This window comes from Manacus vitellinus, unplaced genomic scaffold, assembly GCF_001715985.3.
Source record: "Manacus vitellinus isolate BGI_N305 unplaced genomic scaffold, ASM171598v3 scaffold_14_pilon, whole genome shotgun sequence".
NCBI classification, from domain to species: domain Eukaryota; kingdom Metazoa; phylum Chordata; class Aves; order Passeriformes; family Pipridae; genus Manacus; species Manacus vitellinus.
The window spans coordinates 9,750,212-9,765,379 of NW_021939063.1; the positions used below are offsets into that span (position 1 = coordinate 9,750,212).

At 40.8% G+C, this 15,168-nt stretch overlaps 1 protein-coding gene across 1 annotated transcript; it reads right to left on the bottom strand.

The window, feature by feature from the left end:
• Positions 1 to 1,177: 1,177 nt before the first annotated feature.
• On the bottom strand, positions 1,178 to 12,367 carry CCDC174 (coiled-coil domain containing 174). The gene is made up of 11 exons (XM_018068441.2): positions 12,294 to 12,367; positions 10,924 to 11,028; positions 9,939 to 10,039; positions 8,952 to 9,010; positions 7,705 to 7,885; positions 5,756 to 5,851; positions 4,777 to 4,913; positions 4,300 to 4,394; positions 3,953 to 4,100; positions 3,048 to 3,182; positions 1,178 to 2,247 (listed from the first exon to the last, which is right to left on the bottom strand). The coding sequence occupies exons 1-11, from the start codon at positions 12,333 to 12,335 to the stop codon at positions 1,316 to 1,318; spliced, it is 2,031 nt and encodes a 676-aa protein (XP_017923930.2). The 5' UTR covers positions 12,336 to 12,367; the 3' UTR covers positions 1,178 to 1,315.
• Between the last annotated feature and the right edge of the window lie 2,801 nt (positions 12,368 to 15,168).

The window sequence follows — 15,168 nt, forward strand, 5'->3', positions numbered from 1 at the left end:
TGGGGAAAGTCGTATTCTCTTACTTCAGAATAAGATTCTGAGACTTAATTAATAAATAATTGTAATGTACTGTTCCTGCTCTGCAAATTCCAGTGCAAAAGCCCGCGATGTAGGAGCTGAGGCTAAATCAGAGTTTGAGGACAGAGAATGTGCTCTGCATGTTGCTAAGCTTGCTCAGTCACCTTGAACATGTCATTGTTCACCAGACTTTGCAGAGCAGCCTGAGATCCAGCTGAATCACACAACAAGAGCACATCGGCTCTGTCTCTTTGGCCAGTTCACTGTTGCATTCAGTTGTTCACTATTTTGACATTATCACTGCCATTTAACAGTCTACAAAATTGCCCAATCTAGCCTGCTTTTCTAGGTCTTATCCTTGTATGACATTTTAAAAGACAAGTGGAGGCATCTAAATTACCTTCAGAAATAAAAATCTTCTACATGACGAGTAAGTATTATTCTCATTTACTAAGATCCTGAAATAAAGTTTGTTTGGTAGAGGTTGATCTGCCTTTATATGTAATGACTCAAATATCACAGGTTTTGGGAAAAAAGTATTACATAAAATAAAGCCATAAATATAATGGCTGATACAAGAAAACTGAACTTGGAGAATTATGAGAGCATTTTCTAAAGCAGTAAGACAGTAATTTCAGGTGTCAAGGCTTCTGCTTCAGTGAAGTGTTTATTTTTAGCCTAACCATCATTATTTATCGATTCCTGCAATGCCTCTCTCCACTCTAATATGCTGCACAGAATTATGAGCTACATACAGACCTCAGGAAGGCAGAAGCCATTACAACCATGTGAACCCCCACTGTTCACTCGATAATATTCTGCACTTCCTAAAGGCAGGAGATTAGTTAGGTAACAAATTTCCTAAAATCCTTCTATATTTGGCAGCCTGCCATTTCCATACTGCTTCTACAGATATCACTGAACTTGTAGGACCTCCAAACCAGAAGCCAGCTGGGGAGCAACAGAGCAAACAAAGAGTTTGATCTTTTGAAAGAAAGTCATTCATACATCCTTAAATTCATGTGTAAATGGCAGAGAGTTAAAATTAAACCTGTACTAAACTAAATAAGTCCTCCCATAAACCCCACATAATTTTAGTAAAGAGAGAAGAATAAAAAAGTACCAACAGGGAAAAAGGGCAACTGTGATGTGAAACAGCTTAGGTGTTCATGAGATTTATTGTGATCTACTTACGGAAACTTGTTTTTCCCATATGTGGGAAAATAATATTCTTGCTGAGCAGATAATTCTATTTCAGTTCTTTAGATCACGGTTTTTGCCTATCTTTTTGCTCAGCTCAAGTCACTTGTCTGTAATAAGACAACATATCATCTAAACTTTGGTAAAGTGGTTCCTGCTTTGGGGTGTCACTGCTGTCGGTCTGCACTGGAGGTGCCACATCCTGGGTGCTGCAGCCACTGGCCTGCGTTCCTGGTGGCACATCTTGGGCACTGCTGCCACAGGTGTGTGTTCCTGGCGGCACATCCTGGGTGCTGCAATCACAGACCTGTGTTCCTGGCGGCACATCTTGGCTGCTGCTGCCACAGGTGTGTACTCCTGGTGGTACATCTTGGGTGATACAGCCGCAGGTCTGCATTCCCAGTGGCACATCCTGGGCGCTGCAGCCACAGGGCTGCATTCCCAGCGGCACATCCTGGGTGCCGTAGCCATAAGCCTGCATTGAAAAGGGCACCTCGTGAGCTCCGTAGCCGTAGCCGTGCATTGGTGGCACCATCCCTGGCGTGCCATAGCCATAAGCCTGCACTGGAAAAGGCACCTCGGGAGCGCCGTATCCGTACGCCGGCATGGAGGGTGGCACAGCCCGGGCTCCGTAGCCATAAGCCCGCATTGGCGGCGGCACAGCTCGGGCACCGTAGCCATAACCCTGTGCTGGGGGCAGCCTGTCCTCATCGTCACTGCTGTCATCCTCCCCTGACGACGATGCCTCCTGAGTGTCATGGCCAGAGGCCTCTGCTGGTGCTGCCTTATCCTGAACGTTGCTGTTGGAACCAGCGCTGCTGCCGTTGCCCTGCACCGATGGCATCTGTTGGTTCTGTGCCCTCTCTGTTTCCAGTTTTTCAGAGGAGGTTTCAGGACTGTTCAAATTTCGACTTCGGTAGTTATCATCTTTCTTTTGTCCCAAAAAATAATCAGAAGGTGGTGCAAATTCTGGATCTCGCTCATCTCTAAGTTCTTCCTGTTTCTTTTCCCACAGTCCAAACATCAGTTCTGTTAGAAACAGGAAAATGGTAGATTTAGCATAGATTTCAGAGGCTGAAGGTCAGTCAGAAAGGGGAGAAACAAATTAGCAAACAGAGTATATACAACTGTGTAAAGCCATCTGAAGTTACTTTTCCACCTAGTACTACATGGAAATATGAGAATCTAGTGCAGATTCCTTTACTGAACCACACATATTTCACTTTGCATTTTAGATTAAGCTGCCCTCTGCTTTCTGAGTGTAATATTTACTGCATAGTACAGTGCTGCTTGAGTGTCAGATACTAGGATTCCTCAGAGGTAGGAAAAAACCAGTGTCTGGCAGGAATAGGATTTAACAGATAGGATCTGAAATTTTGGAGCTTTAATGGAACCACAAAGTTTCCCCTCACAACGTGTCATCACTTTTTATCCTCATCGTGTACCTGTTTGTGTAAAACACCCTGCCATCGTGTAACACAAACCACAGAAGTACATCAAGAAGAAAGCACACTGAGAGACAGTAAATCTTATGAACTATGAAATTTGTCATTCTGTCAACCTGTCTGGATCATCCAGAAATGGAATAACTCATATAGAAGAAAAAATTATGGGGATGAATAACTCATATAGAAGTAAAAATTATGAGGATGTTATAGCAGCTACTGGCACTTGTCGGTCACTGCCCTGGACACTGGATAGTCATCGATACCAAGGCAGAAAGGACTTCATTATTTCTCAGTCTTACCATACTTTGTCACAAAACAGAAATGAAAGTAGCAGCATGCATGTTGTTTCCCAATGATGTTCCTGAATCTGCATTTTCTTACCTTTGCCTTTATCCCACTCTCGGACATAAGGCACGCCAGGCTTTGTATCTCTTCTCTCCTGGATGACAACCTCCACCTTCCTGCTTGCTGCAGTAACTCTCGGAGGTTCTGGCTCCTCAGTGACAGTTTTCAGCTCTGTGTTAAAGGAAGAGACAGAGGGTTTGTCAGTTACAGGATAAAATCTATATGAACCTCACAGGTAAAAATAAGAATGTTAGCATGGTATCCACATTTCATTTACTGGATAAAACCATTTACATTCTTATTCTTCTGAACAACTGTAACAGTGAGCAGTGGCACGTTACTGTTCTTCCTTTCCAGAACACACAGTTAATCACTGGCATAGAATTTTGACACAGTGAAATATTAGCTACGTTTTACAGTGGGAGACAGACAGTAAATTTGACTACCAGTGTCATAAGGGAGACAGTGCAGAGATAGGATTAGAATTCAAATTCATCATCATTAATCCTACAGTCAGCTGTATCTCCAATTTACAGACTGCATTGAAATTGTTATAGTGTATACTGTGTGATATAAAAAATAACTTGTTACTCCTTTTTATTCCACCTCCTCTTAATAAAAAAAGCTAGTAAAATGTCAGCAACTCTAACCTCAACCTGCATAATTAACCCATATAATTCCTGCTGTCAGGTGGGAATCAAAAAAAGGCTACAATCTACTTACTATATTTCTACCTACATTATTAATCTATTTCTAGCATGATTTTATATCTACACACATAGGAACTCTTGCTATCCTAACAGTTACACTAATTGTATATATAGAACACACAACACCAATATATATTAAATGTCCAAACATAAATCTAAATTAGAGTCTGCCCATCCATAGATCAAGTACAAGTTGAAATAACAAAAACTTAAAAAGGCAGCAGTTCATACCTCCATTCTCCAGTTTTTCTGCCTCCTCTTCTAATCCTGCTTCCCTTAACTTTTTAACCTTCCGTGCTCGAAGTTTGGACAGCCTTGCATCTAGAGCTGCCTTTCTCTTCTCTTTTAGCTGTTCACGTTTAGTTCTCTGATCCAGTGTCTTAACAGCAAAGAAAAATATGAATTAATCTCTCTTCACAAAGCAACTAAAAGCAATCCTTATCAAGTACCAGGTTTAACAGGAAAAAAGAAGCCTGAAGTCAGGCATCACCTGGTGTAACACTCACAGAACAAATCTATGACAGTGACCACTGAAACAAGGCTGCCCTCGTGTCCCAGTTTGCTCTTTGCACTCATACCTGCTCCCTCAGCATGTCCAGCGTTGCCCGTTGTTTATGCCTGAGTTCTTGGTCCCGAGAAAAGGCGAAGTAACCAACACCAAGCTGTCTGGCCTCTGAAAAGGAGAAACCCAATAAATTTAAGTTACACTCAGTTTGTAATAGACAGTAACTACAGGCACCAGGCACCCTGCTTTCAGGCATGGAATTACTCCCAACAACATACATTGTACAGATGGCTAAAAAGGGCTTGTTTCAGATGACACATAAAGTGAAGCTTCCTGAAGGAGAACAGAGGAGGAGTCTCTGAGAAATACACTTGAGAAAAATACAGTTTGAAGAAAAATAGATCTAGATTTAAGTACTGGTAAATTATAACAGTTATAACACATACCTATTCTTTTTCAAACAGACACAGGAAGTAACTTTCCCTTGCTTCCTCTACAACTAATCTCTTTGGTGATACAAAGGTAAGTGATACAAAGTATGGCACTGTACCATTTTCTCGAATGTCCTCATAATGTATGGGTCCCATGGGTTTTCTGAGGGCTTCTTCTTCTTCCTTTTCCCACTGCTGCCTCTGAAGTTCTCTTCTCATATCTTCAGATAACAGAGTATTCCCATCAGGTTCTTGTCTAATTAACAACAACAACAAAAAGTTAGGGATTACAGAGCAGAACTTAACAGTTTTACAGTATCAAACAGTGAAAGTATGATTGGGTCTGATCCAGTATTGCAGCTTTCACAAAACACAGATCATTTAGTAATACAACATTGATGATTCTGGTACATGAGGACAGAAATACGAAGTTACCTCTAGAACAAGGTACTGGCAGAACATGTTAATAAAGACTAACAAAATTATATCCTTTTTCAGAAGCTTTATGAAATTATTATCAAATCACAAAACAGAAGATGAAATAATCATGGTTATTGGTATCTGCAGGGATTCTAACAGTCACATAGAGAAACATTTCAGATGTAACATAAGAAAATGAAAGGTATTTGAAATAATAAGAAACCATTTACCCTAGAGGTCCATGCCAAATATTAATACCCGATATGGAAATAATTTTAACAGAAGACCTGTCAGCTGTTTAATGGAAGAGCAAAACCAAACAAATGGAGGTCAAACAAATTAATTTTAAATATGATGAATTTGGAATTGGTAAAAGACTATTGTCAGTTTCCAGGTTAAACAGAACCAGGAATCACTTCCCTGGAATTTTATGGAAGGTATAATAAAATACAGTTTCTATACAGGGGCCCCATTTTAAAAGATACAACAAATATCTGAGATTGCTAAGTCAATTTATTAAAACCTTTCTCTGCAAACTATGCAAATCTAGAGAAAGCAGTACCATCAACGATTATGGATTGAGAACAGGGTGACAAAGCACAGCCTTGCCTCCTTCTCATTAAAACAATGTATGTTAAATACTGAGAAGAATATGCAGCTCCATTAGAGAAACCACACCTTTTCCCCTGAAGTTCCTGATCCATTTTAAGTAGACTTGGCAAATCCTTCTTCATACAGCGTCTAGATCGGCCCAAGAAATCAACATAATCAACCCTGTCATGAAAGAAAAACAGAGATTTGATGCAAAACTCCTATTTGCAGATTTATAGAAATCTTAAGCAGAAGGTAGAAGTATCAACACTTTCCAAAGGGTACTCATCACCTCATAGTCTCTGTGTGTGACTCTACTTTTCACTTTACATGCTCCAAGGTTAAGAGGACACATTGTGAACAGGGCATACAACAGTTGTAACAGGCATTTACTCATCTTCCTTTGAGCTCCCTGTTCCCCTTGGCAATAAAATGGTGTAAAAGATGTTCAAAAGTAACAATGTCACGTAACTTTAACAACAAGATGAAACTCAGTCTAGTGCTTGCTTCCCATGGTGAAAATAATGACACAGCATCGATTTCTTGTGGATGTGAAATTGTTACAGTACATTTCAAATATCAGTCTAAGGCTCATTCAGAATAGGCTGATAGCGTGCGTTCAACTGGCATAACAAAGGCTGACTAAAATGCAAGTAAAATGTTCCTTTGAAGCTATTGTGCTTCTTATTCAGCTCTTTATAGTATTGAACACTTGATTTACAGTTGTCAAAAAAGCTGATAAGAGCTGTACTTATTATCCTGCAATTATCCCATTCTAAATAACTGATATTACATCTGATAATCTGGGTTCCAAAACCCAAACTTTTAAAGATCTGTACTTTTAGTAAGTTAAGCCTATTACACAGTTTCTAAGGATATCTACAGTTTAGTATATACTCAGTGGCCTTCAGTTTTTATAGTAAAGATTTAACTATGGCTGCAGAATAATTAGCATTAATTATGCTAACACCCAAATATCCTCATTAGGATATGGCCTCACTGAGATGGCCAATAATATGTGTCACTGACGAGAGATGTAGGCAATGATAGCAAAGCACCATGTGAACAGTGAAATGTATCAGTTTAATTTTCTGATACTTTACAGTGCTGGCAGCACAAAGCAGTTTGAGCCCACCACTCATTGGTAGTTTCATCTTGAATTTGAGTATGATGCTGGTGAGGGGTCTCTCTGCCTTTCCACCTCAGCTGTCTGCTGGATTTCTGCTGGATTCATTCTCCCAGTTTATTCTGAGACATTACATTGCAAATCTTATCTTGGCCGAATAAATTGAAGAATGGTGGTGCTGTTTTGTATTGGTTACTGCTGGTTTAAACAGATTACCAGAAGTGAAATCTCATGTTCCTTAAGCATTTCAAACAAATGGACAAGGAAAATGTTTAGTCAGACTGGTTTCTTAATTATTCCTATGTCTTGGATGAAAAATTAGTGGTTACTTGGAATGACACAGAAAACTGTCAGAGACTATTTGCTGTGCTGCAGTTAAAAAGTGGAAGAAATGCTGGAAAATCATGTTCCTCTTCCAACCAGGGTTTCTCTCCTTTAAGAGCAGGTCTTACAATGAAATAACTGCTCATTTTGTAAGTCAAGCACAATTAAAGAAGGGAAGATGAATACAATAAACCCCCCAAGTTTTTCTAAAATACATTTCAATTCAGTACATCAAAGTGTAAAAATTGTACCCACACTGTGATCAGAACTCCCATAAACTATGCAAGAAAATAAGAGTGGATATTATGATGTCTCCCTTATAGTACATTTCCCTGAATGCTATTTCTCAAAATCCTGGACATAGATTCTATTGCAGGGTTACCTGTGTGGAAAGGAAAGTAACAAGAAGGACTGTCTTTAAAGGAGAAATTAAAGAATGTTTCCACCTCTTCTCAATGTGCAGTATTAAAACAAAAAAAATAAAAAAAAAGGATGCTGCTTCACAAACTTTGGAGAATAATATTATTTTCACGTGCAATTGTCAAGAGGTAGCCAAGGACAGAGAAGCCCAGTCAGTAGCACCAACCATTCTTCCTCCGGGTCCTCGGGTGGTGGAATGTCTGCTTCAAGTTGAGTTTCCTCATCATCTGACTCTCTTTCTGAAGTCTTTCCAGCAGCTTCGCTCTGCCCCAGCTCCTGTACTTCGTGCCTTTTGTCTATGATCTTCTGAGTGAAATCCACCAGGTACAAATCCTCGGTTTCTTCATCTAAGGCAGAAAATCGATTCTCAGAGAACAGCCACGAAAAGAACAGAGCTGAGCACAAAATCAATACCAAATAGCTACAATCAGCTTTTCAGCTGCCAGCAATGCCCTTGGCCACACTATTGGGGAATATTTAAACCTCATTCAGTGTCAAACAAACCCGGAGCTATCAATTGGCTCCACGGTGATAACATCTATTTCTGAATCGAAGTTTTAGGGTATTGTGCACAGAACAGAAAAGGCTGCATTCTCTGCAGCAAAACATTCTCTGCTCATTAACTATTTCAGAAGCAAAGGGTTTGTCATGTAACAGCTCAAATACTTTTTTGATGTTTAACATTTGGTATGTTGGCAGCAGCCCAGCAGTCACAAGGGTACTTTTTAGAAAAGTAGAGAAAAGTGGTGGGGTCATGTGGACAAATATGGACATTAGTAAAGAAAACAGAGATTAATTGCAAGGAGATTTGTATTCTGTTTTAATTTAATAACTGTTTCTTGCAAGGGACTGCATGTGTGAGAGAAGAAAGGGACAGATTAGCATTCACTAACTCTCTTAGCTGCATGACTGGCATTCATATATGGACCAGCCAGACTCCCCTCCTGCTCTTCTCTTCATAAATGTCCAAGAATTAGAATGCAGGACAGAACATCAGCAATGCAATCCAAAGACTGCACAATGGAGAATAAATTAATTTTGTTTTTCTAAGATACTGTACTGAAAAAAACAGAATATAGTCCACCCACCTAATGAATGAGTCAAACAAGCCCCTAGTGCTTTACTACGTCAGGCAGTCCTTCAAAAAGTAATTATTTTATTTTCTCTGGCAAATTTATTTTTTCTCCCTTTCAAAGCAGAATAACACATGTGAATCACTTTGTATAAACAACTTGAAAAAATTTCCCATGAAGACCAGCCGTGAATTCATAGTGTAGTTGCTGTCAAACACCATACAGTCAGAAATACTAACTTTTAGGGTGAACTTCTCAAAAAAACTGTGTATATATATACACACACACACACACATATATATACATGCAAAATACTAATTTTAGACTGGTTTTCCTTCACCTGGAAAGTCGCCTTTTGTCATTTTCTCATACAGCTTTGCTTTCTCTTCTAGCTTCTTCCTGAAAAAGAAAACAAAAAATTAACATTGCAATCCCACCAATTCCAAACATAGATCAAAGTGATCAATTTAGCCTTAGATAAATGGAACTGGAAAGTACTGGGAAGGCTTGAGATGTTTATTAGAAGCTGACTTATCCCCGGGTTTTGTTTTGAACCTTCACTGGCATTTCTGAAGATACACAGTTATCCAGTTCCAGAGTTTATACTGAAAATACTTTTACTGAAGTTACAGAATTAATCTTAAGTGTTATCTGTCAAGTAGGCAAGAACATGATGTAACAAGTATTCCACCTCTATCTAACTACTATGGTCTGTCAGATAAATACTGGAACCTAAATTATTATTTGCAGCTATGAGATAGTGGAAGACAGTTTTACAGAAAAAAAAAGAAAAAAGAGATAATGTGGAGTTAATCTTCAAAACTGAAGAGAAAACTGTAGTTAATTTCTGGAACTGTAGAAGACAATTTTGAAGAGCAAGGAACTACTTAAAGAAGAACAGCAAATAGCTTACAAATGGCATTTTCAACATATATCTTTTTGTACAACCAACCCATTTAGAAAATGAGGCAATCCTTGCAAGAAAGTGAGCCATTTTCTGTTAATTCCAAGAAACACTTTGCTAGAGAATTCTAAAGTGTTGCTGTCCTGGCTTGTGATTCTAAAGATGACTTAAAAAAAAAAGTATTAACCTGACACATATAGACAACTGTGATAATGTGAGGGCAGGTATCCCTGCAAGAACATGACACTGCTGGGATGCAGTTTGTACTTTACTGGTAAAGAGCATGGAATTGATGCTGGTCTTACTGGTTGGTCTAATGAGAACTGCTGGCCCAAAACGTGTGTAACTTGCTTTTTGTGCTTTTCTAAACACTGAAAATCACATTCTACAAAGCATTCCTTTCTTACAGAGCCTAAGAGCTACCTTGATTGATCCAATATGTCCTGCTCTTCTGTCTTCTGCTCAACATCTTTTGAGGCTCGATTTGCAACTCCTGTGTTTTGTTTGGTCCAGATGCTTGGTTTCTGTAGAGAACCATTTTGTAACAAAAAATAAATGAAAATACTGAAATGGTAATGATTACAAAAACATTTCAACTCCATAATGCAAACACTGCAAATCAAACATAAAAGACTTTGTAAATAACATCTTAAACATGTTTGACTTGAGACTATACCTGTGCTGTGGCATACAGCAGGTATGTCCTAAATTAACACAGACTCCAGTATGGTGTCAGAGGGAAGGACAGGCTGAGAAGCTAAAAAAACCAAAGGCACTCAAAAACCAGACAAATTCTATTCTGGCAAAGATGTTAAGGTTAAAAAACCCCCCCTAACAATCTTGCTAATTAAGAACATAGTAACAAAGCTACAGATTGTTTCTATTCTCCATTACCTCCATCAGTTGGCCTGTTTGCAGCGTAACACTGTAAAAGCTGTGTGTGTTTGAAATATGACAGCAACAGCACATTCTGCTTCTAGAAAGCTACACAATGAGTGAAACACAGACTGCAGTAAAGAGCAAAACATGAGAGATAATTGTGTGTTCATTATGACACGTCACAAACACACAGCAGAGCTTTTAGCAAGGACAGTGACTCTGGAAGAGTCTCTCATCCTCCATCCTTCGGAACCATACAAGATCTTAGATGAAAGAAACCCCTTTTCCTTAGGATCCTTAGGGAATGAAGATTAACAGGTGATTTAGATGGGCATAAGCACAATATTAAGTTTTCTGCTGTGCACAAGAATGTCACCAGAAAATGAAATTTAAAGAACAATCTCATCACGTACATTTTATATTTGACCAGTAACACAGCTCTAAGCATTTATTTATTTATATTTGAATATTAACTTCCTTACTTTAAGGAGAAAGAATGACAAAAACAACAATGGAAAAATATTTCTACCTTATTAGAGGTTCTGGGCTTTGCAAAGACACCAGCATCTTTCAATAGCTTTTCTTTCTTGAATTCCTCTTGCTTTCGGAAGAGTTCAGCTTTTAGATCTACCAGCTACATCACCAGCAAAACAACAAATAAATAACCAGGACATATCAGAAGCATATACATCAGTTACTGCAATAAATAACTGTATTTCTAGTAAAACAATCTGCCATTTACAGTTATATGAGCCTTTGATTGCATTTTTATGTGGAACTTCAAAGCACTGATCTGATCACAGAGACCACTCAAGTTTACAGCAAACATACAGAATGTAAATTATGATTAGGGATTAAAACAACCCCCAAGGATATCCTTGGTTCTTTTCTACATGAGAATAAGGGAGACATAATTCCATACAGATCTTACCAGCCTCCTGAGGGCAAACAAATAGAGAAGGACTAATGAAGTAACACTACTGAATACAAAAAGGGAACTTTTAACTACTAGATAGTGAATAAAATCCTGTCTTGGGAAAGCATTGATAAAAGTTTTCTTTCATAAAATTTGTTTCCCACTGCTTTATATACTGTTTATATAGTTTTAGATTTTCTTTTTCTTTTTTTCTTTTTGTTTGTTTGTTTGGTTGGTTGGTTTTTTCCCTAAATATATAAGTGGCATTGCCATCTATGACCAAGGTCCATCTCAGCTTTTATTAGGAAAAACATCATCAGCAGGGATGTCATCTTGGAATTACAAAACTAGTCTGGAAGAGGATATTGTGCCACTTTCCCTGCAAGTCCTACAGAAGACAAATTTCACAGATGTACATGAAATGAGGAAAGCAGAAGACTTTGGCATTAATATTTGTCCCAAGAACTAAAGCATTTGCTTTTCAGGTCCCTAGAATAATGACGTGTAGTGCTGTAAAATCAACCTTTTCCCCACTGTTTAGAAGTGCCCTAATTTTATATGTACATCAGGAGTGAGGGCAAATCCAACACGGATACACTCAGGTTTGGAGGGCAGTGTGTGCTCCTGGTCAAGAAAGAAAGGGGGACAAACCCCAACGCCGAACATCTCAGACCCGGGATGTGAAACAAGGCGCCAGAAAAGCCCTTTAATTCAGCGTTTGCTGCAAGGACCGTGCATCTCAGTGGGCTTAAGGCGAGGGCACAGAACACCAGCACCTGCACCAGCACCACCAGCACCATTCCCCTTTCCCGGTGCCCTGTTTTCCCTGGAAGCGGTGGCACCCCAGGGTCGAGCCGCACGGCCTGCATCAGCCGGGCCCATCCCGCGTGGGCGCCCCGCATCTGAGCACAGTCGGCCGCCCTCCCAGCCGCGCGTGGGGAGGCGAAGGGGCTCATTTTGCCGCTCCCCGGCCCGTCACTCACCGAGGACGCGGCCACGTCCAGCGGCTTCTTCCTCCGGTCCATGGCGGACCCGCCGCCTTCCGTGCGGCCCTGCCGTAAAGCGCGGCGGCCGCGCGGCGCTGTCGCGACAGGCGGTGAGGGCCGGCGGGCGCCCCCCGCCGCCATGTTGGGGAGGTCAGGGCAGGGCATGAGAGGAGGCATGGGAATTTTACTCACGGTACCCCGGAATGCCCAAATAAGGGACAGTATACTCTTAGAGAAGTCCCAGAGAATTAGATAAGGGATGTAGCTCGAACGAGCAGGATGTAAACTAAGCCCCGTGTTCCCAAATAAGATAAAGAACGAGCGTTACAGTTTTTGGTGGTGGAACACAATGACGCTGTGCCTGCTCAAGAACTGAGGTCAAGATGACGGAGAAGACCTGGAAGAACCAAAAAAGGACTTCCAGTAGGGGTGTGAAATGAGGGTTTCTGGCAGGCACGGGCCAAACCCTTCAGGTCTCCTGTCAGAAACCTCCTGTGCAGCTGCAGGGCTGGAGCTGCTGTGGGGACGCTCTGAGCTGGGCCACTGTGGCGAAGAATTGAGCTTGGCAGGGGCTAAATGAAGAAGTACGTGGTTGAAACTTGCTACCAATGTTGTCCCAAACATGGACTTGTTACCCAGGGCCAGCACCAGTTCACACACTGAGGAGAAGTATTGCTGTTTTCTATTCTAGTTTGCTCCAAGTGGGGACGTGGGTGGTAACCCATGAAAGGCTAACTCACCTATCGTCAAAATTTCACACTATTCATAAATTTGAACAAAGGCATCAGCATTCATTGGTTACAAATTACAACACTTTTCTCTTAATTAGTACTCAACGCCCAAGTTATATCTCTCACTTCTCATGCTAATTAGTCCCCAGGCACAGTTCTTCCTTCTAGTTGAGTCTGGGGTCTATTTTGAGTAGGTGATCAATGAGTCGGTGGTCATGATCTCCCACTGCTGGAATTACCTTTCCCACAGTTACTGCTCAGTGCTGACTTTACTCCTGGTGGCTCTCATCCAGACAGCCCATTCCTCTTGGGATTGTGTTCTCTTTTCCTTAAAACAACAGATTAACCAAGCATATGATGCTCACAATGCAATTATTAATCATAACTGTCCACCTACAGCTACTGGTTAACAACTGAAAAAAAATTGCGAACTTTGACTCAACCCCCTGTTAAAATTTTGAGGGGCTTGATGTCATCAACAGAAAAAAACAATAACAAAAAAACCAAGAACCAAACCACATCAAAAAGTCCCAAGCACAACCAGGAAAAAACCAAAACAAACCCAAAACTCTCTTTCCTGCCTGATAGGTGAGTGCCACAGAGATGAGAGCTGGAGACAGCCACGTCCCTCAACACCCATCTGGGTTCAGCACCACTGCCCTCTGGGTGCCTTGTCCAAGCCCTGAGCTGTGTCTGTCCTGTTGTCCTCGGCTCTCTGCCTGCATGGATCCAGCTGAGGGAGGTGAGATTTCAGTCACAGCTTTGCAGTACCAAAAAAATGTTGTCCATAACAGCCAAGTACAAACCCACCTACAGCTTTGTAACCTCAGAGAGGAGCACAGGTGGCTGTTGGGGAGCAAGGTTCAGTCTTATGCTGGGAAGCTCTTTGTATTCTTTATCATCCCCCTGGAGAAATGGGACTGTCTGATAGGTTTTAATTCAAAGTGATTCTGAAGAACACATTTTAACTGTGGTTGCAAGAGGAAGCTACCTTTCACTTGTCTTTAATAAAGTGGAAAAATATAAGGTACTTCGATGTTATTGCTTGGCAGTGTGACAGCTGACAGAAGCACCAGATACAGTTCTTTTGATTTTTGAAATGTGCTGCCTTTGTGTTTGGCAAGCTGGGTCAGGCCCACATTTAATAGTTTACGGACACAGGATTGCAAAGCTGACAGAGATACTCAGTTGCTAAGAAAGCTGCATCGGTATTCCAGGGAGTGTGAAGTGTGTATTTGAGAAAGAGCAATTTCTGGCCCTAGTGAAGCTGTCTTGCTTTTGGTTTTTTAAAAGGAGAAGGGGAATTGGTGAGAGACAACAGATATAGAGAAGTACAGGTCATATCAGAGCCATGAAGTTTAGTATTTTAATCTGCAGTGGAAGAAAAGAAATGAGCGTTACTGAAAAATAGGACAAAGGAATGGAAACATCTGTGCTGTTCTAATTTAATCACACTTCAACAAACCTCACCTACCAAAAACACTGAGAAGAAAAGACAGCCCAAACCCAGCCTCAGGTTGGTCCTGATTAATTCCCACCTTTTATTTGGAGGCAGTGTCTGTGAGGGCACATTTCCCCCCTGAAGTGCATTAATCCTCCACATTGCTCATGTTCTACATTACAGCAACAGGACTCTCTCACCTGTCAGGGTTTCCAGTGTTCCAGGTGTTGAGCACTTTCAGGAGCTCAGGAGTATTTTTATCTTGGGATTCTCGTAACATGAAGTTCCTGAAGAGCTGACAGCCAGACTTGGTTCTGGATACCTCCTTACAACTGCAGGTGCAAAAACACATCAGGAAATCTTGGTCTATTGAAAACCTGGCCTGTAGAATATAATGGCCGTGGCTAAGATGGATGGTTGAGGCTCTGGGATAGAAACTCTACGTGACCAGCTTTGGAAATATAACACTAGACACTGTGTAGGTACTGCAATGCTTCTTGTTCTTTTCTGACTTAAATGTGAAATGATACAAATGCTGAGTCTATTTAGGATACTACTCTGGAAGCTACTTTTTTACCTGTCTTTTGTCTCTCCCCTCCAGATGCCTGAAACGAACCTTTGCTTGCAGGATTCCTTGGCACAGCCTAAGCCCCGGTGAGGCTCTTTGCAGCTCCTTACTGCATTCTGTCCCCACTGCTGC